The sequence below is a fragment of the Danio rerio genome, chromosome 2, assembly GCF_052040795.2.
Source record: "Danio rerio strain M-AB ecotype USA chromosome 2, GRCz13ab, whole genome shotgun sequence".
In the NCBI taxonomy this organism is placed as follows: Eukaryota; Metazoa; Chordata; class Actinopteri; order Cypriniformes; family Danionidae; genus Danio; species Danio rerio.
Genome location: NC_141022.1, coordinates 63415001 through 63442426, shown reverse-complemented (window position 1 = coordinate 63442426; position 27426 = coordinate 63415001). Strand labels below are relative to the sequence as shown.

General features: G+C 36.7%; 1 protein-coding gene across 3 annotated transcripts; it reads right to left on the bottom strand.

Moving 5' to 3' along the window:
* Positions 1-518: 518 nt before the first annotated feature.
* Positions 519-16788, bottom strand: cirbpa (cold inducible RNA binding protein a). Of its 3 annotated transcripts, none has more exons than XR_015477742.1 (8): positions 16722-16788; positions 16008-16114; positions 15190-15296; positions 13534-13684; positions 13323-13452; positions 12323-12378; positions 3184-3258; positions 519-777 (listed from the first exon to the last, which is right to left on the bottom strand). XR_015477742.1 is itself a non-coding variant. In NM_001017797.1 (7 exon segments), coding segments are annotated over 6 exon segments (558 nt in total). In that variant the 5' UTR covers positions 16108-16114; positions 16722-16788; the 3' UTR covers positions 9953-10628.
* Positions 16789-27426: the final 10638 nt, after the last annotated feature.

The window sequence follows — 27426 nt, the reverse complement described above, 5'->3', positions numbered from 1 at the left end:
TAATTCTCACTTTATCTCATAATTTTCACTCCTCTTCATAATTCTCACTTCATCTCATAATTCTCACTTTATTCTCACTCTTTTTATCTTATAATTCTCACTTCTCTTGTCATAATTATCACTTTTATCTAATAATTTTTACTTGTCATAATTCTGATTTTTCTCTTGCAGTTTATACTTTTTGGTAAATTAATTGAGGCGAGGAAAAAAAGTGTTTAAAAAAAGTCAAAATAGTGTTGAAAAAAAAAAGCTACAAAAAAGCTTTGAAAAAAAAATGTAATTGTGAAAATAAAATGCAAGACCCTAAGTAAAAGTTGTGAAATGATAACATTACCACTATGATTAAAAAGATAATTAAAGGGATAAAACACTGAGGGGTTAAAAGTATGGATTCTCACTCGCTGTCCTTTGACCGGGGTCACCAGTGGACTCATCCACCAAATAATAATGTCAGTATTAAAGTGCTTTATGTGTGTGTCGAGTGTGTTCCAGAAGCATTAAAGCAGTGCAACAGGAGATGAGTGTGTTGTGATTTTATTCAAGTGTTTAATCAAGTAAACACAGCAGTGTGTGTGTGTGTGTGTGTTAAAGCTGTTTTCTGATCAGTCTTTCAGGACACTCATGCAGATATATTCTGATACACATACACGCACACACGTCTCCAACGCTTCTCCAGGTCTTCAGAATGAACAGAGCGCTGACAAACTGCTGTGTTAGCTGGCTTTCAGTCTCCTCGTCTTCATCCTCCATCATCTGAAGCCTGTGAGAGATTCATCACTGCTCTTATTAACGCTGATCAGGAAAACTCTACTAATTCTGGTCAAAACAACCGATGTCATCACATGCACATGAAATGAATGTCTATAGCACCTCTCTGTGACCCTAAACTGAAAAAGCATCAATGATGAAAAGGGATTTTGAAGCACAAATCTCCAGTTCAGATCACATTATGGTTTATTTAGTCACAGATTAGAGCATTTTGCAGATCAGCCAAAAAGAGGAGACAAATGTATTTTGCTTTCCACTTATTAGAGAAACAGCCCTGTTTAACAAACAGAACTAAGAACCTGTAATTTATTAAAGCATAAAATGCAGAAATAATCAGCTGAATTAAAATAAACTGTAAAATATTCAGTGCTGTGAGAAATCCACTGTCACTGCTACTGTTGCTAAATGTAGAACTCTAAATTAAATATGGGTTGTACAGATGATAATGGTAGTCTCATCTTCAGTAAATGATTCAGTTCTTCACTCATAAATCTTCATGTTTCACTGCTTGATGATCATTTCTGAAGAATTATTCACTAGTATATTTTGGATGACTGGAGTCGCCATCTACTGGCTAAATATTGTAATCGCTGCCTACAGCTTTCAGTTTTGTTGTTAAAAGCGTATGACGGTGACTTTAATCGCGTTATAGTTCAGATATAACCACTGAGGATTATGGTAAAGAAAGTCCTCAGTGGTTATATCTGAACTATAACCCCAGTACTGCTGTGCTATTTGATTAACTTCAAGACTAAAGACTGAATAAATTCATGATTTCTGCGTTTTCAGATTTGATAGCAGCGATTGGAGGGATTAATAAACATATTCACCATTGTTTGTAATGTGTTGCGTGGGTGTTGAGATCCTGATCTTTCAATAATCCACCACAACGTCCTCCGTCATCATTATATTTTACAGAGAAGCCTAAATGCTTTCATACATGTGATCTGAGTTACGTGAGAGGCCGTCTCTCTGTGATTGTTTTACTGGTAGATTAATCCTAAATGTGAAACAATGTATTAATCCGTGGGCCACGTGTGTTCCGAACCGTGGGTTGTGATTCGTATGAATAAACCATGATCCGTTAACCCCCCTAATATACATATATATATATATACAACAGTTCTGTCTGGTTCTTGAATCTGATTGGCTGATAGCCGTGATATATTTAAGTAATATCAGCACTCCTACAGCCTCTTTACCCTTTGTGTATTACTCCGCCCACATACAGCCAGCAGAGAGCAGACACTACAGATCTACAGTGTAAAAGATGCACGCTCAGCTGTTTAACTGTCAGCTTATGATTTAAATCCAACGTGGAAGAAAGTAGTTCCTCATACAAAAGGGTTTTGAGACTCTCCATGTTTGATTTTGTTTTTATATACACAATTATGCCGTCAAACTGTTGTATAAACATAATATCACACTCATAGCAGTGCCATATGGCTGTATATCAGCACCGCTGGGAGGCATGCGTTGGCACGAGGCCTGCCTACGCACGCCTCCCACCAGTGCTGATATACAGGCATATGGCACTGCTATGAGTGTGATTTGCTCATATATATCTATCTATATATATATATATATATATATATGATTCTTTACATGAGCTTTTCTAACTCTCACATTATAAATAATGGAGGTTTTTATTTTACAGATTTCTTTTCCTGTGCAAATTAATAAAACCAATAAGCACAGATCAGAATAAGTGCTATTCCAACACAATCTCACGGCAATTCAGAACTTTTTAATTTAGTGGCTAATTTGTATGAATTCGTACGATCTAATTCCTACAATTTAGTACGACTCGCTCATCCCCCAAGGACGGTTGGGATTTAGGGGTGGGGTTAGGTGCCACGCCTCCTTTTAAAATCGTACAATTTCGTACAACTGAACTACGAATCAGCCACTACACTGGCAAAACGCAAAATACTTAAGTTTCCTCGTGAGATCAGGCTGGCTATTCCAAGACAAAATCACTAGCGCTTGTGTGATTTTAATTATTTATTCAAATATTTACACATTTCTGTTTAGCGGAGAGCAGATTTCTCCAACACAGTTCTGCACATGACAGTGTTAATAACACATCTCTGAAGTCTTTTCTCTTCTCCATGATGACAGCACATAATATTAGTCTAGATATTCTTCAGGACACTAGTGTTCAGCTTAAAGGCTTCACTAGGGTAAAGTTAGGGTAATTAGGCGAGTCATTGTAAGACAGTGGTGTCTTCTGCAGACAATCCAACACTAATATTGCTGAAGGGGTGAATAATATTGAGCTCATTACTTAAAAACATAATAATTCCATAAATAAGATTTATTCCAGAAGAAAAACAATGGGATAGGATAATAATGTGGGAATATTCCTGCTCTAGTAGGGAAATAAATGAAAATGACATCTGTATGTCCACTAACCTCAGCCTTCCAGAAACCCAATCATCTTCATCATCCTCAACCCTCTTCAAACACTCGCCACCGTGGACACTTAACCTGAACAAAAGCAAAGACGGAAGACTCTAACTGAAACACATCAGATATTAATCACAGAACTCCTGATTAACGCTACATATCACAACCTACGCTAGCGTTTGACAGAATGAGCTACATCTGTTATCGTAACAATATGCAGACATATAAGGTCTCTGTAAAGGCTGATGATAAAATGAGCAGAAAAGTGTCTGTGAGTTGAGGCAGAGGAACAGAAGAGCTACGACACAGCATGCAGATGCACTGGAGAGCGGAGCTGAAGAAGTCAACAGGAGAGCAAAGGAGTTTTACCTCACCGACACTCTTCAGGATTCACTTCTGTAGAGGAAACCCCAGAGCTGCACCCACGGCCACCAACTCTAAAGGAGCTGCCTATGATCAGGTTATGTTCAGGATATGTTCTGGTTATATTCAGGATTCCTTCTCAATATGCCAGAGTTTTGTTCTGGTTATGTTCAGGATGTATTCTCGATATGTCAGAGTTTTGTTCTGGTTATGCTCAGAATATGTTCTGGTTTAGTTCAGGATTTATTCTCCATATATCACAGTTTTGTTGTAGTTATGATCAGGTTATATTCAGGATTCATTCTCTGTATATCATGGTATTGTTCTAGTTATGATCAGGTTATGTTCTGGTTATGTTCAGGATTTTTTATGGGTATGTTCAGATTTTGTTCTGATTATGGTTGGAATTAACTTTTATTCATTTTTTGGTTTTTAGGTACCATAAATGTAGCTCAGATTTGACCATTCTTTGTCAACATGGTAACTTGCACTGCATGGCTCAGGTTATGTTCAGGATATGTTTTGGTTATGTACAAGTTTTGTTAAGGATATGTTCACTATTTCTTAAGGTTATGTTCAGGATTTGTTCTGGTTTTGTTCTGGCAGAGCGCTTAAGTTCACTCAACATCTTACACCACACTAACTAGCAGGTTAAGTACTGCTTGATTATTTACTTAATTTTCAATCTGGGTTATTTTGGAATCATAAATGTAACTTAGATTTAAACATTCTTTGTCAACATGGTAACACACTGCATGGCTAACCTGCTCTGGGTCAGGTTATGTTCAGGATATGTTTTGGTTTTGTTCAAGTTTTGTTAAGGGTATGTTTCACAATTTCTTCTGGTTATGTTTAGATTTTGTTCTGGTTATTTTGGGATTCATTCTCATTATGTCAAGGTTTTTGTTCTGGTTATATTCAAGATATGTTCTAGTTTTTGGTCAGGTTATGCTCAGCATGTTTTGGTTGTGATCAGGTTTTGTTCTGGTTTTCAGGATGTTTTGCTTATATTCAGTTTACATTCAGGATATTTTTAGGTTTTGTTCAGGTTATGTTCAGGATATGTTTCGCTTATGTTCAGAATTTGTTCAGGTTAAATTCAGGATATTTTTAGGTTTTGTTATGGTTGCCTTTAACATATTTTCTTGTCATGTTCAGATTTTGTTCTGGTTAAGTGGACATGTTCAAGTTAAATTCATGATATGTCCAGATTCTATTCAAGATATGTTTTGGTTTAGAAAACACAAATTCCAGCAATAAGCTGTGAGCAAAGTTAGCAAAGCCACTCCCCCAGTTTCACTTGTTGCAAATTAAAAGTTAATAAATAGTAAAACACCTTTTAAGATAGGAAACTGAATGTTTATTATATAATTACCAGTAATTCATTAAATATATATATATTTTTTAAATATAAAGATGATTTTTAACATATAGTAATATAAAATGTAAAATATAAAGCTTAATTATATTATTCTGCTGAGGAAAATTCTTCCACAGACGGCTGGTCCACCCACACAGAAATACGGAAAAGCTGAAAAAAATCCTGCATAAAACATGTTCAGTAAATTATGAATGTAATGTTGATGATTAACAGCTCCCTTTAGTGATTGCAAATTTGTTGACAAAAAGTAAAGTCCCCCTCAACTGCACAAAAACAGAAATATGCAATTATTTTATTTATAATTTGTCTTTGATTTTACAGGAAAATAAAAATAAGGGCTGACTCCAGCTGAGCAAAGACTTCATGAGGAAGGATTTTTACTCATTGAAATGAGAGGGCTGTTGATGAATACTTTATTAGTGTAAATTAGTTGGTACAGTAAATATTTAAAGGATATAGAGCCTCAAATCTAAGCAAAAACAAAAGCTTGATCTCATCTGCAGATTTGGAAAATCAACCTTTATGGTTTTTACATTTAGTTAAAGTCAGAATTATTCGCCCCCTTCTGGATTGAACATTTCCCCAGTGATGTTGAGCAGGTTGAGGAAATGTTCACAGCATGTCTGATAATATCTGTTCTTCTGGAGAAATTCTGATTTGTTTTATTTCAGCTAGAATAAAAGCAGTTTTTAATGTTTTAAACACCATTTTAGTGTCATTATTAGCCCCTTTAAATTAAACTTTTATTCAAAAAATGTTTCAAAAGTTAACCAAACAAACCATCATTAATAACTTGCCTAATTACCCTAACCTGCCTAGTTACCCTAATTACCCTAGTGAATCCTTTACATGTCACTTTAAGCTGTATAGAAGTGTCTTGAAGAATATCTAGTCTAATATTATTTACTGTCATCATGACAAAGAGAAAATAAATCAGTTATTAGAGATGAGTTATTAACACTGTTATGATTAGAAATGTGTTGGAGAAATCTGTTAGACAGAATTCAGAAATAATAAAAAGGGGAACTAATAATTCAGGGGGGTTAATAATTCTGACTTCAACTGTTCATAATAGCTGTCTCTACATTTGAAATAATAATAATAAAAACACCACTATTTTCCAGGGCCAAAACAGTTTTGCAATTTCGGCACAGAATTTAGTTAATCTGCTGAATCATGCAGTGGAAAGTATACTAACTGAAACTGTTGTACGTGACTAACTTAATCCCTAACTGTGGGATAAACCCTGAGCGAACACAGACGGTTCATATCTAGAGCTGATCTTGGGCAGTTTGCATGTCTTTAGATTTGTCAACCCGAAACTTACAACTGGATCTGTGCAACAGGCCTCAGATCTGAGATGATCAGCAGAGCAGTGATTGGCTGTCGGCAAAACAACAGCGTAATGACATCATCTCATTAATATTCAATTGAAGCCACATGAGCAAAATGATTAAATCACGAGTAAATGAAAATATTTGTTAATTAAGAGACAACAACTTTACCAACTTGCACATTACTGGACAATTTGAGTGTATTTTCTGTGACAGCATTCAATCCTGCATCATAAGCTTAACTAGTTTTGTAAATTTAGCAAATGTATATTTATAAAATTTAGTAAAATTAATGTAGTCACACTAGGGCCAAACGCAATCTGTGGACGTTTTATGCTATTTCTGTAGAGAATTTTGATAAAAATCTGCAGAATTATTTTGGGAGTATCATCACTAAAACCGTGATATATGAAATAAAAAAATAATACTTTAACTTTTGTTTCATGTTTAAAAGGCAAATCCAATCAGATCCACTTTGGTAAACAAAGCAAGTCTCTCATATAATATCTCTACTGAAGACAGAAAACATTACTGCACAAATTGCAGTGTACATAAATCAGATGAACATTTTCATATTAGTCAATAATATTACTATAATTAATTTAAAAAAAACTTGAATAGATCTACACACATTTACTCAAGTTAATAAACAGAATCAATGATGAGCTAAAAATCTGTGGGCACAGATTTCCGTGTGGGCCTAGTCATAACATTCATCTGAGAAGTGTGTGCATCACACCACCCGAAAGTCAGTGCTAAACGATTTCCAGTAAATTACATTTGAAAAAACCTTTCAGAAATATGAGCTCAGACACTCTTTAAAAGGTAACGCGCACAGTGATTTAACTACGCATCTGTATTTAAAAGCTCCATTTTGGCATCTTAAGAATATATAGTCAAGCCCAAAATTATTCACCCCCTGGCAAAATCTGACTTAAAATGTTTTAAAAAAACAAAAAAAAAAAAAAGCTGAGAAATGTTGATTTTGCACAGATGCCTCGTGTACATCTTTACTTTTGGGAGAAGCATGGAGCATGGATAGTCACAGTATAAAATAAATCTGAATTCGGCAGGGATGTGAACTTCAGGTTGAACTGTACGTTAGACACTAAAATAGCCCAAATAAACAGGACAGTTTCTGTACATATAATAATGTGTAGATTCATTTAGTATTACATTTTTGTCACTATTATTTCTTTTATTTATATATATATATATATATATATATATATATATATATATATATATATATATATATATTACTTTTTATTATTTGTTTATTTTATTTTTTGTTTGTTTTTACTTTTTGAAGGGGAGGGAGGTTGTAAATAGGGGAAAATGTATATAAAAAAATAAAGTCTTGTCAAATCCTTGTATGTAATAATTCACCTTGTTTTTCTTTCAATGAAAATTAAAAAATAAATAAATAATGTGTAGATTACACACAATCACATTTCTTATACAACTTACAATGCTGTTTTTACCTGAAGAACAAACTGCTTTATTCTGTCACTCATACAAGATGAAGGCACTTATATTGATAAACTTCCTATCAAAAACCAAACTGAGAAGAGTCTGCATCAAATCAAACACACATTGCATGACTGCTGTATATTATATAATTACATTCTTCTAAAGTAATATTTCTCACGTCTATTATCATACACATTTAGAAATGGTACTAAAGCTGCAGTGATGGCTTTCATGCATTAGTATCTGAAAGCTCTACATTATTAGCATATCAGCAGCCAAAGTGAGCATGTCAGTCATTGAAACAAAATATTTCAGTTTGAACCCCTTGAAAAGGTGCCATCTGCATTTTCCAACTTAATTTGTGCATATTACATGCAACTTGAATTATTTATACTTGCGTTATTTTCACTTGAACAAAATGCATTGTCCTGAAACTCGTAAGGAAAATCTAATTATAAATTGATTTATCCGAAATACACTTGCATCTGCATTAACGCACACATATTAGTTGAGTGCAAAACTTATAGAATTACATTTTTTTTTTAAACTTTAATCATATTGGGCATGTGTAACATCATACACTAGCTGCAGCGCTAACTTTCCAAACTATGCATTCATTCAAAACTAAAAGCTCCATATTGATATTAATAACTAAAGCAAAAATATTTTAAAAACCTTAAAATGGTGCTTCTCCTGTTTTTGTGCCTTTATTTTTGTGTAACTGCATATTTAATAAATTAATAAAACTATTCTGATGTGAAATAATTTCCCATACCAGTTTAAAACAGGCAGTGTTAAAGTTTCACCTCAATTTACATTTCAGATTAAACCCAGAGTCACTCACCATCATTTAAACCAAGGCTGCCCAAACATGTTTGAATCAAAAACCAAATATCGTTGAGTCGTGGGCTGAAGATAAAACACTGTTACAATAAAGTTGCCATGGGTAGTTGAAAAATTTAATAAAATTTCAAAATAAATAGAAAACATTAATTTAAATCATGTTACCGAATGCAGCATAACTTTAATCATCACTTGTAATAAAAACAATTACATTTAACACAGAATTTGCCTTGAATCGCTTAAGTATAAATTACTGATTTATAAAATTTAATTTGTTAGCTTATAACAATAAAGAGTTACATTAAATCTGAATTGGCAATCTTGAATGGATGGCCATTATTCTCTCTCTTTTTAGATGTGCTGGTGGGCCAAATCAAAGGTTATCATGGGTCAGAATTGGCCCGCAGACACGGGTATCTGGGCATCTGTGGTTTAAACCAATCATGATCACATTTAACCAACTCAATCAAATTAAACTGTTTTTAGTCAATTTAAATACTCTACAATTATTTGCTTTAGAACAGGGGTCACCAATCTCAGTCCTGGAGGGCCGGTGTCTCTGCAGGGTTTAGCTCAAACTTGCCTCAGCACACCTGCCTGGTGTTTCAAGTATACCTAGTAAGAGCTTGATTAGTTTGTTCAGGTGTGTTTGATTAGGGTTGGAGCTAAAATCTGCAGGACACCGGCCCTCCAGGAACAAGTTTGGCAACCACTGCTTCATTAAACACTAATAGGGTTCATACACGTTTTTACTATGAAAAAACAAAAAAAAACAATTCACAACTTTCCAAAACTTAAATTATGACCCTCATGTTTCATGCAATATTTACATATGCATGGTAAAATAAAAATGCATTTTCAAACGTATTGCAGCATATCGTGAAACACTCAGCAATCTATTTAGTAAATTTATTTCCCGGTAAAATTGATTTATATAATGCTTACACTGCACTAATAATGTGAGCATGCGATTGGCCAAGGACATGATAGTAAAGACAACTAACCTATATTTAATACAGTGATTTAATTTCCAGTTTTAGAAAAAAGTTATTGGTTTTACTGTTTTTCCAGGCCTGCCAGATGCCATGTCGAAACTCCATGACGTATGAACCCTGCACTTAAAACCTCAAGTCCAACAATTGGACATTTGTGTAAACTTCTGTCTGTATAGACAAAACTACACATTCAACATGGAAAGCTAAGTAGAATTAAACTAAACTTTAAATCAATTGGTGTACAGAAATAATTTCAGAAATGAAAAGTCCAAAACTCGCTAAATTAAGAACCCGACTTCACCTTGGTGATAATAAAAGATGACCATGTATAAATGTGATTTCCCCATGAAGACTCGTCTGGAAAAGGCACAACAGAACCCGAAGCATTTGAACAAACGTTTTCGTTTAATAGGCTCCATGAAGCCACAATTGGAAAAAAGCAAAAATAAAAATGAGAATAAAAACAAAGTGTCAAATTTCAATACAAAGAAAAACAAGAGCACAAGGATATCTCAGTTCTGGAGTTTACGGTTCACAATTTCTGCTTCTCTTTCAAGTAAATGATCGATATATAACGCGTGTGAGAATAGGTTTAGTCCATCATTAAAACAGGCATGGAGCAGAGACAGAGATATCGATATACCTCCGCAAGAACAGCCGCACTGATGCCGGACGCTCCAGCGCTCACCAGTCTGAAAGGAATTCACTTTTTGGATATTGAACATGGACAAATTTGTTGCTTTTTTTTTTTTTTAAACACAGCTAACAGAAGGAGCCGTTCTCTTATAAATGACAGCGCAGGTACAGTAACACTCTTTGATCCCCATAAAAGCAGTCGCACCGCGGACGGTGACCCCAACAAACGCAACGCTAAAGGATTCAGAAAATGAGGCTCGTGGTGCAGAAGAGGAACATTCATTCATTCACGGCCGAGAGAAATAAAAATACAAAACAGCCTTTTTCCCCCTCAAAAGTACAAGAACAGAACAGAAACAACAAATCCAAGAACAGATCCATGAGTCTTTAGAAACGCTCGGCCAGTGACGCGTCAGGTCTTGGGTTTTAATCTTGTACAGCTGAGGAGGAAGTATCACACATCAAGACACTGAAGAATCGCAACACATTTGAGACAGATGATGTTGATTAAAGGGATAGTTCACAGAGAAAGTTAATCAGACAAATCGTTTACCGTTCAAACATTTGGCCTTCTGTTGAGCACAAAAGATAATGTTAAAGAACTGGTAACCATTGACTTCCAATGTATTCGTCACCCATTATGAGCGGACATCATAAAGCTGAAAACTGGTATCTGTTTTCCATATTCATCAAAAAAAAAAAAAAAAAAAAAAATTTGCAGTTAAAGTGGACTGGTTGTCAGCACTCAAATATCATGGGAGTCAATGGTTACCAGTTTTTGGCCATCTAAAATATGATAGTGAATGGTTACTGGTTCTGTTCAAAATATCATGGAAGTCAATGGTTACCGGTTTACAACATTTTTCTAAATATCTTGTGTGTTCAACAAGAGACATGTTCAGAATTATGAGTGTAAAATGACAATTGTCAGTTTTGGGTGAACTATCCATTTAACACGAACCCGCTAACTAAATAACTGACAGACATGAACACAGGAGAGTTTGAGCGCTGGATTTGGAGAGTGAGAGTGGATCAATGTATTTAAACCAATATATTATGATGAACATGCATAAAGATTGATCATAGGCACTTCATGATGCCATTTAAACTTTTACAGTGCTTTAGGCATATTAAGACCGTTTTATTTGTGATGCGTGTAAATCAATAACTGAAAACTTGGTTTGCTTTTCAAAAACACCATATTAATCTACATAGAAAACGGGTTTTATTAACCTTCGCTTAAATACACGCTTGTTAACATTGAACCAAGCCGAATTAACAATTATAAAAAAATAAGACTACCAAAGCACGCATTTCCCTTAGCTGATGCCAATTGCTCATCTAAAGGGAGAGTTCACTCAAAGATGAAAATACTCACCACCTAAACTTTAGTTTCCCCTGTTAAATAGATTATATTTCACAGAAAAAGCTGAAATTCAGTAACCACTGACTTCCATAGTAAGAAACATACTCAAGTCAACGGTTAAGTTTCAAGCTTTCAAAATATTCTTTACCACAGGAAACGTAAAGGCCTGAACAGGTAAAGGCCGAGTAAAAATCTCTTTGAGTGAACCATCCCTTTAATGCTGAATGCATTCAAATTAAGTTAATGGTTTCACTACATGAATAAAATAAACAGCCATTGCAATTTGTGTCCCTGTTGATTTGAATGCACGCATCGTTTACTAATGAGACTTTGGCAACTTAATTTAAAACATGTGCCATGAACCTGCATATAAAATAAAAAAACCTACACTGAACATTGGTCATTAAGTATTGTGCAGCTTCAGAGAATATTGTGACTACACAATACACCATGATTAAAAGCTTTAGCACTTAAATTGGGGAAAAACAAAAAGCCTAACTGTGGTGAAGATGCACACGGAACATGCCGTCAGCACACAGTCATGCGTTTGGTCCTCCAACTCGGCAAATCTCTACTCCAGCAAAAAGACTAGATGTACGGTACAACTCAAAGGGCGACTCTTGGATTAACTGAATTGATTAACAGAAGCAGATGAGCTGGTGACTATGGATGTGGGAGGTCAGGTAAAGCCTGTTTGTCCAGTCTACGGCAGTCATGCTTGTATGGGGACTGTAGAGCGGAGGCTAATACGTACCATAGCTATCATAGCCATCTTTGTACGAGCTGCTTCGATCACCGTAACCAGAACCTCTGCAGAAACAAACAAAACATACGAGTCAACTTGGATATTAAACAATTACTTGCATTGGCTAAAGAAATGACCATATATGTCCCTGAAGCACAAAACCTAGCACATGCACAATTTTGATAATGTCTAAAAATGCATTGTATTGGCCAAAATATGAGACTTTACACCAAGATTGATTGCATCCATTTAATGCCATATTAGCTTCATTTAAAATAAAATACTAAAATGCATGAAAACTAGTATAGTGTTAAACTAATCCAGAACTGCAATAGCAAATGGAAATCCTTATTGCCTAATTTTTGGTAAAACTTTGGCAGAAAGGAAAGCTCTAATATTAAAAGCAGTACAGTCCAATACAACACAGAGGAATGATATTACACAAAAGCAGAGTGGAAGATCTTGAAGCAAAATGCACCTGTTAGTCTAATATAAGCAACGCAACATCTGGTCAAATCTGACCTTAAACTGTGAAACTCAAGTCCAAACATGATTTTCTCAGTATTTTAATACCATTTAAAAAAGGAGTTGCTTAAAGTTTACAATGCAGTAAAAAAATAATGATAATAAAATAAAAACTGCACAGCATAGTGAAGCAAGAACAAACACTAGGGCAGCACAATAGAGCAAAATTATAACAATATATTTACATTGAAGTTACACTTATTGATTTTTATTTTACAACAAAAACTACACTATCTAGATCCATAAGGCATGTTTGAGGATAGATTGTCACAGAAACCATTTTGTCCATTTCAGAAACCAATTGTCCGAAGTCTTAAATGTTTGCACAGTGGTTGCTATTTTTATTTATTTATTTATTTATTTTTTAAGTCTGAAGAAGATCTTTTACTCTTATTTCTCCTGTAGCATACAGCAGTTTCACCCCTGAAGCCTAAAATAAAACTGCACTGCATATAAGTGAGGCAACAAACACACACACACACACCTGTCTCTGTTGTACCCTCCGCCTCCTCCAGAGGAATATCCACCTCCTCCACTCTTGTATCCTCCTCCACCACCACCGTAGCTTCTGTCTCCATAACTGCGGTCTCCTCCTCCATATCCTCCACCTCCACCTTTGAAAACAGCAGCAGGTTAAAACAGAGCAGCAGGTTCAGCATGTGAGTGTACATCAGATTAATCCGCTTTCATCACACCTCCTCGTCCTCTGCCTCCTCTGAAGAATCCTCCTCCACCTCCTCTTCCTCCTCCACCACCTCTGTATGATCCTCCTCCACCTGATCGGCCACCGCCGCCACCTCCACCTTTACCTGCCTCATCCACACGGATCGTCCGGCCATCCACAGACTGCAACACAGATAAAAGGGAAACACTTATTTTCAGGCCACATTCCTTTATTTAAATAGCTGAGACCAATAGAATTTAAAAGGGCACCAGGTGTGCAAAAAATGACTTCAGCTAGGTTTAACCCAGTTATGTGAATCTCCAGCAGCCTCTGGATTAATTATATTTGTTCTAATCAGACTTGCAGAAACACTGATATTCTAACTCTGTACGTGTCAGAGGGGGAAAGCCCCGCCCACTAGTGCCCATCTCTACCTCATTTGCATAAACGGATCCATACTTTAATATATGACAACAGCTGCAGATTATAGCACATCAACTTGTAGAAAGGGCCATATTATAGGTCCCCTTTAAAGTGTACAAGACAAATCTGTCTTCCCTAGAGCATATGCTTAGTTTCAGCATAAAAAAACACTAATAATTTAATAACTATGAAAACGCCACTTTAAGCTTTGATCAAAACTGCAGTTTGTGACTTTAAATAAGGGATGGACACTTGAAAAGAAACTGAAATTCAACCAATAAACTCATTATGTAGGAGTATTCACTCCAATACTTCCCAATGAGGAAGAGGAATGGAGTTGTGTTAAGCATTTGCATAACCATGCACCGTTTACACTGACAGATGGAGAAACGGCAGAATTCACATTAGATTTATATTTATTGTAAAATTGTGTAAGACAAAAACTAATCATTTACAAATTAAAAAAGCAAATGATAACGTCAGTTTCTTCAGTGCCACTTGTTAGTTTAATATAATGTGAAGTCTCCTCATTTAAATGGTTTGTAAACACGTCTCTGCAAGTTTCACTTAGTCACATATAAAGACTACAATAAATGCGTTTACAGGGCCAAACACTAGTTTAGGTTTTTTTTTAGATACTTTAAACATGCCAGAATAAGCAATCTAATTGAACACTTTTTTTTTTGTTTTGTTCAGAGTACATTAGAGTATTCTTCTAGAATCAAAAAACACCATTTTTGTTGATCCAAAGGTATGGAGTATAGCACTTATTCAACCCAATGTGTTAGCAATAGCTTAACATTAATAAATAGACATGGAACAGCATGTCTGCGCCCCCTTCTGTAGAGTTTTCGTATAATAAGACGTACTGCTGTTATTATCATAAAGAACGGTCTTAGTTCCCCCAATTTGGGAATTAAATTCGTTGTAAAAACGTTTAACAGCTGTTGAACATCGTCCCTTTATTAACTTCTATAACAAAGCTTGATTTATTGTTGGTTAGTGGAGTTTGTCTGATTAGTTTTAGTTCTAGCTCTAATAGCTTTACATGACTTGGGAAAATTAGGACCCATTTAAAAAGGCCTACAACACCACACTTCAGTGAAATTAAGACTCTTTACAGGACTAATTTTGAAATGCTTTAGACAATATGCCAAAGATATCCATTTTAGTGAAGGCACTATTTCTGGGATGGCTTGCTGGGATCTTGTCATTATATATTCAGTTGGGACTGTTAAAAGTGTGGATCAAAACCAAAACTAACCTTTCCGTTCATCCCCTCCAGTGCATCCTTCGCATCATCTGGATTCTCAAAGGTCACGAAACCGAATCCTCTGGATCTGTTGGTTTCTCGGTTTCGGGCAACATGAACTGAAACAGACATGATAATGAGCTGTGGCTGTGCAGTATGACGATAGCTGTCATTCAGACACAAAAATTGCAAATATTAGCTGGTATTGTACCCAGTTGACCATCATTTATTTATTTACATCACACTTTGAAAGTTGAAGTAATATTCAGGGAGTTTGTAGCATTTGGTTTACGGAAATAAAATCTTTCAGTTCATATGCTCTATTGTTCACGTCAGTCAAACAAAACATTGTGCTGTAACGCATTCAGAATGTACTAGCACAGGATTACATGCCATTAATGGGGATGCAGACGACCAATATGAGAAAACTGAATAAATCTAAGGTTTAAATTTCATATTGCTTTTAATTTAGCAATATTTTATACTTTATGTTGGACCTGTAATCATTACACAGATTTTAAACTGTTAATATTTTATATTTCTACATTTTAAAGCAAACATTTGACCTTAAGATCTACATGGTACGAAATGTGATCACATTGAGCACATTTATTAGTAAAAATAAACTTAAAATCCTTAAATATGAACTTTATTGCATTGTTAAATCTACATAAACGGGATTCCTGTGATACACAATCGCCATCAGAACGAGGGAAGGCTTATCCCGCGCCATGTGACTTCTCGTAACCACGCCCAGCCCCTATAATGAGCTCATTATGCAAATCACACGAAGAGCGAGCCTGTGATTGGCCCGGAGTGGCGGAACTTACCGTTGGTGATCACACCATATTTGGAGAAGGCGTCCTCTAGCGACTGCTCGGTGGTGTCGAAGCTCAGCCCGCCGATGAACAGCTTCCCTTCGTCAGACATGATGGATCTGAACAGAAACGCACATTTAAAGCAAAAACACACACATTCGGTACACGAGCAGTTGAGTACATCAAACACGAGTGTGTTCTGAAGAAAAAGCACATCTGTTCATTCAGCCCACGAACAAAACGCAATTCGCGCATATTTCACAAAAACCGGTTTATAAGACGGATTAAACCTTAAATTAAACACATATGAAGCGTTTACGCGTTGAATAAGTCATTTCAACAGTAGCTTGCGGTATTCAGATGTGGGTCAGCGCGCGCGCGAATCCAAACTAGGTCAAACAATAGAGCCAAACAAACAGATGAACTGCTGAATAAAACACACAGCAATACACCCCTGAGAACAGCCAAAACTAGATTTACACGACACCACACACTTTCGCGTGATTATTACACTTATTTAAGGCATTAGTAGGCCGATAAAAGCGGATGATGGCGATGAGGAGGATGAAGAGCTCAATGAGCTGCCGCCATTTTAAGAGCAGCGTGCGCCATGAAGGCCGAAACACGCGGGAATTTAATCACCCCACGGCCCACGCGAGCTATATCTAAACATATTAAATCACAAATAGAGCGGAGAAAACGTGAATGTTGCTAAAAACCGGGTACCTGTGATGTCGCAGTTCTGGGAGAAACGATGAACGTGCGTCTCCAACGCGATCAGCACTCCAGAGACGCAGCGAGAAGCGCGCGCCTGCTTATAAACCACTGCTCACAGGGGGCGGGGCTGAACAAGCGGTCATTTACATATGTTAAACCTCCAGAGATGATGATGATAGATAGATAGATAGATAGATAGATAGATAGATAGATAGATAGATAGATAGATAGATAGATAGATAGATAGATAGATAGATAGATAGATAGATAGATAGATAGATAGATAGATAGATAGATAGATAGATAGATAGATAGATAGATAGATAGATACTGTTTCTCTGTATTAATTGAATGTGTATTTAGTTTTTAAGGCTGTAATCATGGATAAGTGACCAATAGTGTTGGCCAAGCTACTTGAAAAATTAGCTAAGCTATTAGCAACTCTACTTAAAATGTGGCTTAACCACACTAATAGCTACATTCTGGGAAATGTAGCAAGCTAAGCTAAAAGCTACCTGGCAAAAGCATCACAACATATAAGCTATTTTTGCAATTTTCATTTTTAAATCGAAGCAACTTTAATCCAAGTCAATCATATATTTTTTAAACCATGTAATGCAGATAAATTATTTATGGTTTAAACAATGAAATGCAGATATAAAGTTGGAATATATATATATATATATATATATATATATATATATATATATATATATATATATATATATATATATATATATATATATATATATATATATATATGTGTGAGAAATTCCGTGCAAATGTCAACCTTTCGTTTTTACCAAAATACGAAAACCATTTCTGTTTTTTTTGTGTAAGCAAGTATTTTACAGTACTTTAAAAATACTCAAAAATGCATCTGTCAATGTTTTCAAACTATTCTATTTAATTTACCAAAGTCACACAAATGGTAATTTCACATGCGTCACATCCATAACAGAGAGATGTCACATCCATAACCACACTTTTTCCTCAGAAATGTGAAAATATTAAATAAAATAAAACCAAGCAATTTTGTTTTATAGAAAGCCGACTCTAATCCTTTTGATTAGCATTATTTCTTTTGGGTTGTGCAGTTTAATTCACAGAATTTCTACAAAGTGTGTTGTATACTGTAAACTGGCAGACTTTTTTGTCACATCCATAACGCATGCTTATTTTCCTCATTTAAAGTACAAAACACGTTTACAGATTGATATTTTTCTGCTCCCATAACTCTGTGGCTAGTTGCTCTAGAAAATATAATTACATTTTTCAATATAATGTTAACATATACTTTCTCTGTCAATTTATGTGTTGAGTTTTACTGCAAATGTCACATCCATAACGCTGGAATTGCTCATATAGCTGATATATATATTTATACAACAGTTCTGTCTGGTTCTCAAATCTGATTGGCTAATAGCCGTGCGATATTCTGCAATATCAGAACTCCTACAGCCTCTTTACCCTTTGTGTATTACTCCGCCCACATACAGCCAGCAAAAAGCGGACACGACTGTCAGCTTATGATTTAAATCCAATGTGGAAAAAAGTAGTTTCACATACAAAAGGGTTTTTGAAACTCTCTGTGTTTGATTTTGTTTTTATATACACGATTATGCTGTCAAACTGTTGTATAAACGCAATATCACACTCGTAGCGGTGCGATATGTCTGTATATCGGGGGCATATATATGGGGGCATTGCACACCTCCCACCAGTGCCGATATACAGCCATATCGCACTGCTACGAGTGTGATATTGCTCATATATATATATATATATATATCCATTGTGTGGCCAGTGGAATCTCTTAACAGTCATAATTTAAAAGGGTGATATATGAAGTTGTTATTTTATTTGATTTTTGTTCAATAAATGTTGTCTAAAAATGTTGTTTTGCAATTGGAATCTTCAATAATAGAGGTAAAGTTGGTTTTATATTCCCACATTCATTCATTTAGAAGTCTCTATATTGTTTACCATGTTACTTTGAATATTCGATAGGAATTAGCATGCAAGTGTGACTTGAAAACAACATTAACACTGTTTATTTGACTGTGAACAATGTTGTACTTTGATAGTCATTGAGTGCTAATATGATTTCACTATTTAGAGTTTGCAAATAATACTTTAAAGAAATTATATTATTAAGGGGAAAGTCCGAATGTGTGAATATAAAACCAACTTTACCTCTATTCTTCAATATCAAGTGTAAAAACACGACTGGTGAACTCAGATCTCCAGTGTTAGTCATTTCCATAAATCATGTGTTTTGCAATTGTACTCTTCAACGCGCAGCCTAAACACGATATCATTTTGTGCTAATAAACTCTTCATATCCTGCTGCTGCCATGTAACGGGAGTCTGGAGTTTTTGACTAGTCTGTATACACTGGAGTAGTATTAAATATTCATTCCTTCATTCATTTTCTTTTCAGCTTAGTCTCTTTATTAATCTGGGGTCACCACAGCGGAATGAACCACCAACTTATCCATATGTTTTACGCAGCGGATGCCCTTCCAACTGCAACCCATCACTGGGAAACATCCATACACACTCATTCACACAGAAACACTACAGTAAATTTTAGCCTACCCAATTCCCCTATAGCACATGTGTTTGGACTGTGGGGGAAACCGGAGCACCCGGAGGAAACCAACACCAACACGAGGAGCACATGCAAACTCCACACAGAAACACCAACTGACCCAACGGAACTGTTCTTTAATACAGAGCTTATTGTACAGTCTGACACCCACTTTATTTATGGGATATCGCTTAATTTTAAAGAAAACAAACCTTAAACGTGCAGATTTTGTAACGGCATACAGTTCACCGGAAGCGCTTAGCCCACTGACAAATCAAAAGTCCTTCAGCAGACTTCTGCAGATAGCCTATCAGTGGCCACATTTTTATGAAGTCATCATGTAGACTTCTACCAAATATTTTACAGTATTCTAAAAATACAACACACTAAAGTATTTTGATGCAAAATATTAACCAATTTTTACAAACTATTATACATGTGTCATAAATACTGCCCATCCCCTATAGCCTAGCTCCTCTCCCTCAGTCATCTTTCCATCAAGCTAGTTTGTTGTGTCAGCCCATAGACCTGGGCCCGGTTTTCAAAAGTAATCTAGGATTTTGGATAAGGGATTGGATCAAATCTTGAAAATGGGTTTTTTAAAAGAAAAAACGGATTACATAAACGGATTAGATCACGTAATCTAATCTTGGTTTAGATCCGGATCAAACCTTTAGTTTGGGTTTTTCAGACCTTTTTTGTAGGATCTGGATCACTTTGATCCAAAAAACCTGGATTAAACTGATCCCATCAGAAGGGTGGATTTAGTGTGGATTTCATGCCTAAAATTTAATGAAAACTTTAAAAATTTATTAAATAATACTATTTTTGGATCACACAGTATCTTACGAGATATACTATTGATTCATAAGGTTTTAATTTTATTTGTTCATCCGTCAGGCTATAGTGAGCAGGGGCGCAACTGCGCATTTGCTGATGGGTATGCAGCTTCAACTTTTGCGCGCCCCCCTTCAATCCAACTATATTTTATAACAGGCAAGTGATAAAATGTGTAAAATATTTCCATCAATAAAGATATTTTTTCATGAAGATATCAATATGCTTCAAAACATAGTTTCGCAGTTCTGAACACAACTGAAATAGTATGAAGTAGTAAAAGATATAATTACATTAAGCATGTTAGGTCGCAAAGAAATGCATCTCATACCACCCCAAATTTCTTCTCAATTTAATTTTCCCTCACTAAATGATTATATCACCTTGACTAGCCTTGCTTTTGGACTTTTTGTACTACATTTGTCAAAACAAAATGATAGACATGAGAGTCCTAAAGGGCAAAAGAACATTGCAATTACTTCTCACATGCATACTGAGAAGTGTAAGGTCTGTCTTTGCAAGAACAATTGACTGAAACTGCTAAAAGTGAAATAAAAAAGACTGTCAAATGTTTAGTGTAAAAAAAAAAAACAGAAACAAACAAATGTTCTGTTTAATTGAAATGTTATAACTTTGTTTGTAGCTAAAATTAAAATAGTTTTGAGCTAAGAAGTTACCAAAAGGCCTGATGAATCAATATGATACATAATAAATGATACATAATAAATTCATAAAAACATGTATATGGTATGAAAAATGGGGGTGGGGGGTGTTGGGTGGAATGATTTTTTTAATTTAATAAAATACAATATTATACACGTATAAAATGCTAAATAAACATTTTTAACACACACACACACACACACATATATATATATATATATATATATATATATATATATATATATATATATATATATATATATATATATATATATATATATATATATATTATTTAAAACTTTTAATATGGATAATTTCAAAAATAGTTTTGGCACAATGGCGCCCCCCATGTGTGGCGCCCCTATGCGCCGCATATACTGCATACCCCCTTTTTGCGCCACTGATAGTGAGTATAATGTATTCAGCCTTTCAGTATAGGCCTACAGCAAAGTAGAAAGAGTTTGGCCTCATAAAATAATCCCCCAAACAGCTGTCAAAACTGACCAAAAACAATACATTTTATTCTGTCACTAACTGATATATATATATATATATATATATATATATATATATATATATATATATATATATTCAGCACAATGGAAAATATTTTTGTTTTTAGAATGTTTATTAGTGATGCATGCAATGATTACAGAATAACAAAAAAAAAAATTGCAAAGAGTGGCAATCACTGATTTTTTAAATCTCTTTCAAAAATTGCAAAAAGAGACTGAAAGGGCAGAAGCACAGCTTCATCTGGCAGAGGAACAACTGACTCTGACCAAACTGCAGCAAACCAAGACCAATGACTTGAGATCCCCCTCCCAAAGGCTGCGCTCAGACAAGCTGCTCCCTCCACATCAGATGAGGAAGTCTGAGATTATTGTGGAGTTTTTGACATTCAGTCTTTTTTTTATTTACATCTATATTTGAAACTTATTATAAATATCCTCAATGTACAGTGTTTGTGTTGTAGGTCTCAGATGAGCGGACTGCTAAAAGATGAAGGGGTGTTGTTTTTCTTGTTTTTATTATTTATTATTATTTTAATAATTATCAAATTTTCGTAGTTTTCAATTCAAATAAAAATAAAGTTATATTGACCCCACGCTGGCTATTCTACTTGTCACTCTTTACATATCTATAGTTCTACATTGTGATGTATTATCCTGTTTGAGCACTGGTTATCCAGATTTAGTGATCCTGAAAAGTTCCTATCCGGATCAGATTGATCCAATCCGATGTTGCTTTGAAAAACTGGCTCAAAAAGTAAGCTGGATTACGTGATCATGGATCGCAAAAACAGGATTACTAAATCTGGATCAATTTTATCCGGATTAAACCTTTTGAAAAACCGGGCCCTGGTGTGGGCAAACTTGATCCTGGAGGGCCGGTGTCCTGCATAGTTTAGCTCCAACCCTATTCAAACAGACCCCCCTATAGAGTTCAAGTGATCTTGAAGACACTGATTAGTTTGATCAGGTGTGTTTGACTAGTGTTGGAACAACACTCTGCAGGGACACCGGCCCTCGAGGATCAAGTTTGCCCATCCCTGCCATAGACTGTACTGGCTGGCGCCGTCACTGACCAGAGCGAGAGGTGGCAGTAGCGCACCACGTATTTTGTTGTCGACCACCGTAAAACGGGAAGAAGAAGAAATCGTCATTCTGGACTGCATATGGTTTTACTTCATCAGCTTGACACCGGCCTCGCAGCTCTGTGAATGTCAGTGCCGTCACTTACTGATCCGCGATCCGCTACTGAAAAGCTATTTGATTTAGAAAGTAGCGACGCTACCGCCCAACCATAGATATATACATTAGATGTCGCCTACCCTGTTGTTGTCTATTAGAAGGAATGCGTCAATAGAGCCGCCATTTTAGTACAGGGTGGCGCTTCTTTGAAATGAATGCGGAAATAAGCTGCAGTGGAGGATGTTAAAAATAGAAAAAACAATAACATTAAACTGATCAAATGTTATGCAGTACAAACAGTGAAGATTGAAAGAAACGTGAATGTATATTTTAATTATTATTATTTTTTATTGTAAGATTTGTTAATGGGTTATTCTATAATATCAGAAACATATTTGGTGTCCAAAGCTATCATTTTTCAGCATTATTATTATTATTATTATTATTATTATTATTATTATTATTATGTGGGCGACGCGATGGCGCAGTAGGTAGTGCTGTTGCCTCACTGCAGGAAGATCGCTGGTTTGAGTCTCGGCTGGGTCAGTTGGTGTTTCTGTGTGGAGTTTGCATGTTCTCCCCGTGTTGGTGTGGGTTTCCTCCGGGTGCTCCGGTTTCCCCCACAGTCCAAACACATGCGCTATAGGGGAACTGATCAACTACACTGACACTAGTGTATGAGTGTGAGTGAGTGTGGATGTTTTCCAGTGATGGGTTGCAGCTGGAAGGGCATCCGCTGCGTAAAAACATGTGCTGGATAAGTTGGCGGTTCATTCTGCTGTGGCGACCCCTGATTAATAAAGGGACTAAGCTGAAAAGAAAATGAATGAATGAATATTATTATTTGCGTGTGTGTGTGTGTGTGTGTGTGTTGTCCAGCAGATGTCAGTGTGTGTGTGTGTGTGTGTGTTGTCCAGCAGATGTCAGTGTGTGTGTGTGTGTGTGTGTGTTGTCCAGCAGATGTCAGTGTGTGTGTGTGTGTGTGTTGTCCAGCAGATGTCAGTGTGTGTGTGTGTTGTCCAGCAGATGTCGTTGTGTGTGTGTGTGTGTGTGTGTGTTGTCCAGCAGATGTCGTTGTGTGTGTGTGTGTCCTCATCTCTCACTCTTTTATCACACACACAGATGTGCTGAATGTAATATAACAGGCTCGTATATTCGTTGTTGTTTTGTAAAGTGGACATTTTTGCAGTTATTCGCCTCATTTTCTATTATAATTCTATTTAATTTTATTTAAATATAAAATTTTACAGACATTTTAGGCACATTAAGCTTGTCGCATGGTCATAATAACCACACAATTGAATGTACTAAAAACCTTTCCTAAAGATTTAGAATAAAGAAATATGAAAACAATAGTCATTTTTAAGATACAAATTTATCACATGATATATTATTAGAAAAAAAAACAGGACTTTGTTAAAGACTTAAATTAAAAACTGAGGCTGATTGTCATTTATTAGGCAAATAACAAACAGGCCAGCGCATTCAGCTGTCCTCAGTCACAATTTGGGATGCAGAGTGGATTTGGGATGCCAAATGGAGTGAGTGACGTCACTGTGAGGGGCGGGGTTAGGGGTGGGGTTAGGTGAGCTCATTAAAAAGCATTGTATGCAGCTCAGATTGCATCTGCACCAGGTCTGCAGCCAGACCCCTCTCCTTCAATAGGTTATTTTCATGGGTATTGTCCACAATTTATGATGGCACAGCAGTCAAAATAGGACAAATGAGCTCATATGCAGAACAAATTCTGGACCTTTGTCAGTGAGGGGTGGGTCTTGAGTACGGGCCGGTATAATAATGTTGTGTGTGCGGCTCTTTTACAGACAGCTGGTCTGCATGTGTGTGTGTGTGTGTGTGTGTGACGGAAGAACAAAAGCTCAGAATTGTGTGTTCATTCTTTCCTTTTCCTTCAGATTAGTCCCTTTAATTATTAGGGGTTGCCACAGCGGAATGAACCACCAACTATTCCAGCATATGTTTTATACAGCGGATTCCTATCTAGACGCAATCCAGTACTAGTTCCCCTATAGCGCATGTGTTTGGACTGTGGTGGAAACCGGAGGAAACCCACGCCAACATGCAAACTCCACTGAGAAACACCGACTGGAGCCAGAGACCTTCTTGTTGTTGCCGCTCAGACTCTGTGTGTATTTCATAAGACACTTCAGATGAAGCAGTTCTGCATCAGGGAAGCAGTTCTGGCCGTCAGTGTGGTTGTGTGGAGTGGTCAGGCGTGTGCAGCGCAGTGTTCTGAAACTCTTCAGAGGACAATAGTGAGTGTTCTGCTCAATCGGTTCGATACCAGCTTGGAGCGGGTTGGGTTGTGTAGGACCGGCAGGGTTGCATTGGTGCCGTGACCCGGATGGTGGTGAGGTTTAGGGGGGTGGGTGTGACCGAGGTCAGCTAGTGTGTGCTGTGCAGGTAAACTCACTCCTCTGACCTCTAGAGGTGCTCTAGTGACAGACGCTAGAGGTCATGGTCTTTAGCCTCCTTGTTAGAGCAACCGACTCCCATGCAGAAGGTCACCGGTTCGATACCAGCTCGGAGCAGGTTGGGTGGCTAGCACCGGTGGGGTTACACTGGGTGTGTGCGCTCTCCTAAACTCCACAATAGTCTCCTTCATCTTCTCCACAGTCAGCTGGAGATGTTGACCTTGCTCCAGGAAGATAGCCGGCTCACCTCACTGCTGAAGGTTTTCCCATTAATACTGTTAATGAGACCCACAGTCATGTCTTCTGTGAACTAGTACACACACAGGAGTGTGTATTATTAGCAGTGTTGTGCAAGTTACTTACAAACTGTATTCCATTACAGATACTTGTTACTGGTATTTACCTTACCCACAATATTACTGTCTCAGAATGTTGCATGACTCTTATATGACTTTCACCATAATAATAATTACAGAATTAGAACTGGACAATATAACATGGCTAAATGTGCTGAAGAGAATTTACACCAGTAGAAAGCCATATGATGAAGCAGAATGTCCTATGCAGACTACCAACAATATAGTATTTATTTGGCAATGTGAAGGTTCAAGACAATGCAAGAAAGGAGGACAGTGTATTAAAAGTATGGAAGAGGTAAAGTGATGATCTGGCAATATCTGTGAATAGCTTGGCTAGACACAACAGGCCTGTGTGTAAACTCCAATGCCATGACAAGATGCAGATTTCTTTCTTTTTTATTGTTGCCATTATTGTATTCACTTTAAAGGGCCATGAAAACCCGTTCGTTTCAGCAGGGTGTTTTCACACCTCTACTTTGGAAAAAGCCAGAAAAGTGGGCGTGTCCAGCTCCGTTTTGGGGGAGTGTCGGAGGAACTAAAGAGGGATGATATGGGAGTGTCTATTTGACACACACACGCACACGCACACACACACACACACGCACGCACGCACGCACGCACGCACGCACGCACACACACACACACACACACACACACACACACACACACACACAGGGGAGAAAGTGACTGTGTTTACATGGACAACTGCAGTTTGGCTCTTTCATTCAGGGAATTCATTCATGTCCCTCGCGACAAACGAGATATTTGATTGGAGGATCTGCTCTAAGCGTGTATTTTTCATGCAATGTTTGATACCGCACGGCGAATGGGAGAAAAAATAAACTCTGCATTTCTCTGTAACTCAGATGCACTCGGCAGGTAAGCTGTGTGTGTTATTCCGGTCACAAAATGTGGTGAAAATCCTCCACGACGGTAATAGTTTGGTTGTAGTGCTAACATGTTTACACTCGGTGCATTAGTTTGTTCGATACAAACTGAATAAACAAAGAGCACTGGTCGCTCACTTACCAAATCTGTAGAGACAGGACAATCACCAGCAACTAGAGCCGCGTCTTTATGAAGAGGAGACTACAAGCGAATCCGGATCTCAGCGTTTGCAGATGAGAACAGCTCTCAGGTAAACAATAATCCTCCTTGGACACGTAAGTTATTATTGTCGCACGTTGTGTCGCGCCCACGGTAATCCAACCGCGGTAAAGTTAGCTTGATGACACGTGACTCCAGCTGAGCTCTCACAGACAGAAAATGAAAACAAAACTTGACTGCAGCAAATTATAAAAGCAACACTTCACTTGTTTTGCCAAAACAACGTGGCGTCTCTGTCGTCTAAACACTGTGACAGTAATGAATATTAATGAAGTTGCACAATAGAGCGCGCTGATTGGTTTGAACCAAGCTTTACTCATGCATTAATGCATCACACTGTAAGACGTAATAAGACACACTCTGGCACAGACGTCCAGTCCACACGCTGGAATACAGGCTAAGATTCTCATGGCCGTGACGCAGCTTCAAAAATTAGTTTCAAACCGGAAGAACGAATTTGCTTGAAATAACGCAAAAACAACCAATTTACACTTTTTAGCTAGATATATGTGTCCTACGTGACCCTTTAAATTCAGGTGAATTAAATTACACAGCACTGTCATGCACAATGTGAGCATGATGAACAGCTTTGTCAATATAATGCTCGTGCACAGATTTCCTCTGTGTGTGGATGAAAGTGTCTGCGAGCTCTCAAATATGCACTGCTCATGCACAAGTGTTCCTGCGCGCTCTCAGTACACTGCTCGCTCAGTGAGATCATATGCAGACTCGCAATGTGTGTCTGGTGTTCCCTCCTCCATCTGTGCTTTTTGATATGGTTTATATTAGTACACTATTTATGAACAATTAACAAAACACTGAATAGACTTGCAGACTACATTTTGAATCTAATAAACCATCACAGATTTGGCTGTGTGTTTTATGATGAGATATTTCCAGTTTCAAACACTTGAAAAGACAGAGAGAATAGTTTAGAATATATTAAAAACATTTATTAAACATCCAAAAGGTGCACCGTACTAATCAAATCAAACATTTAAACACAACTATAACTAACTCAAGCAGAGC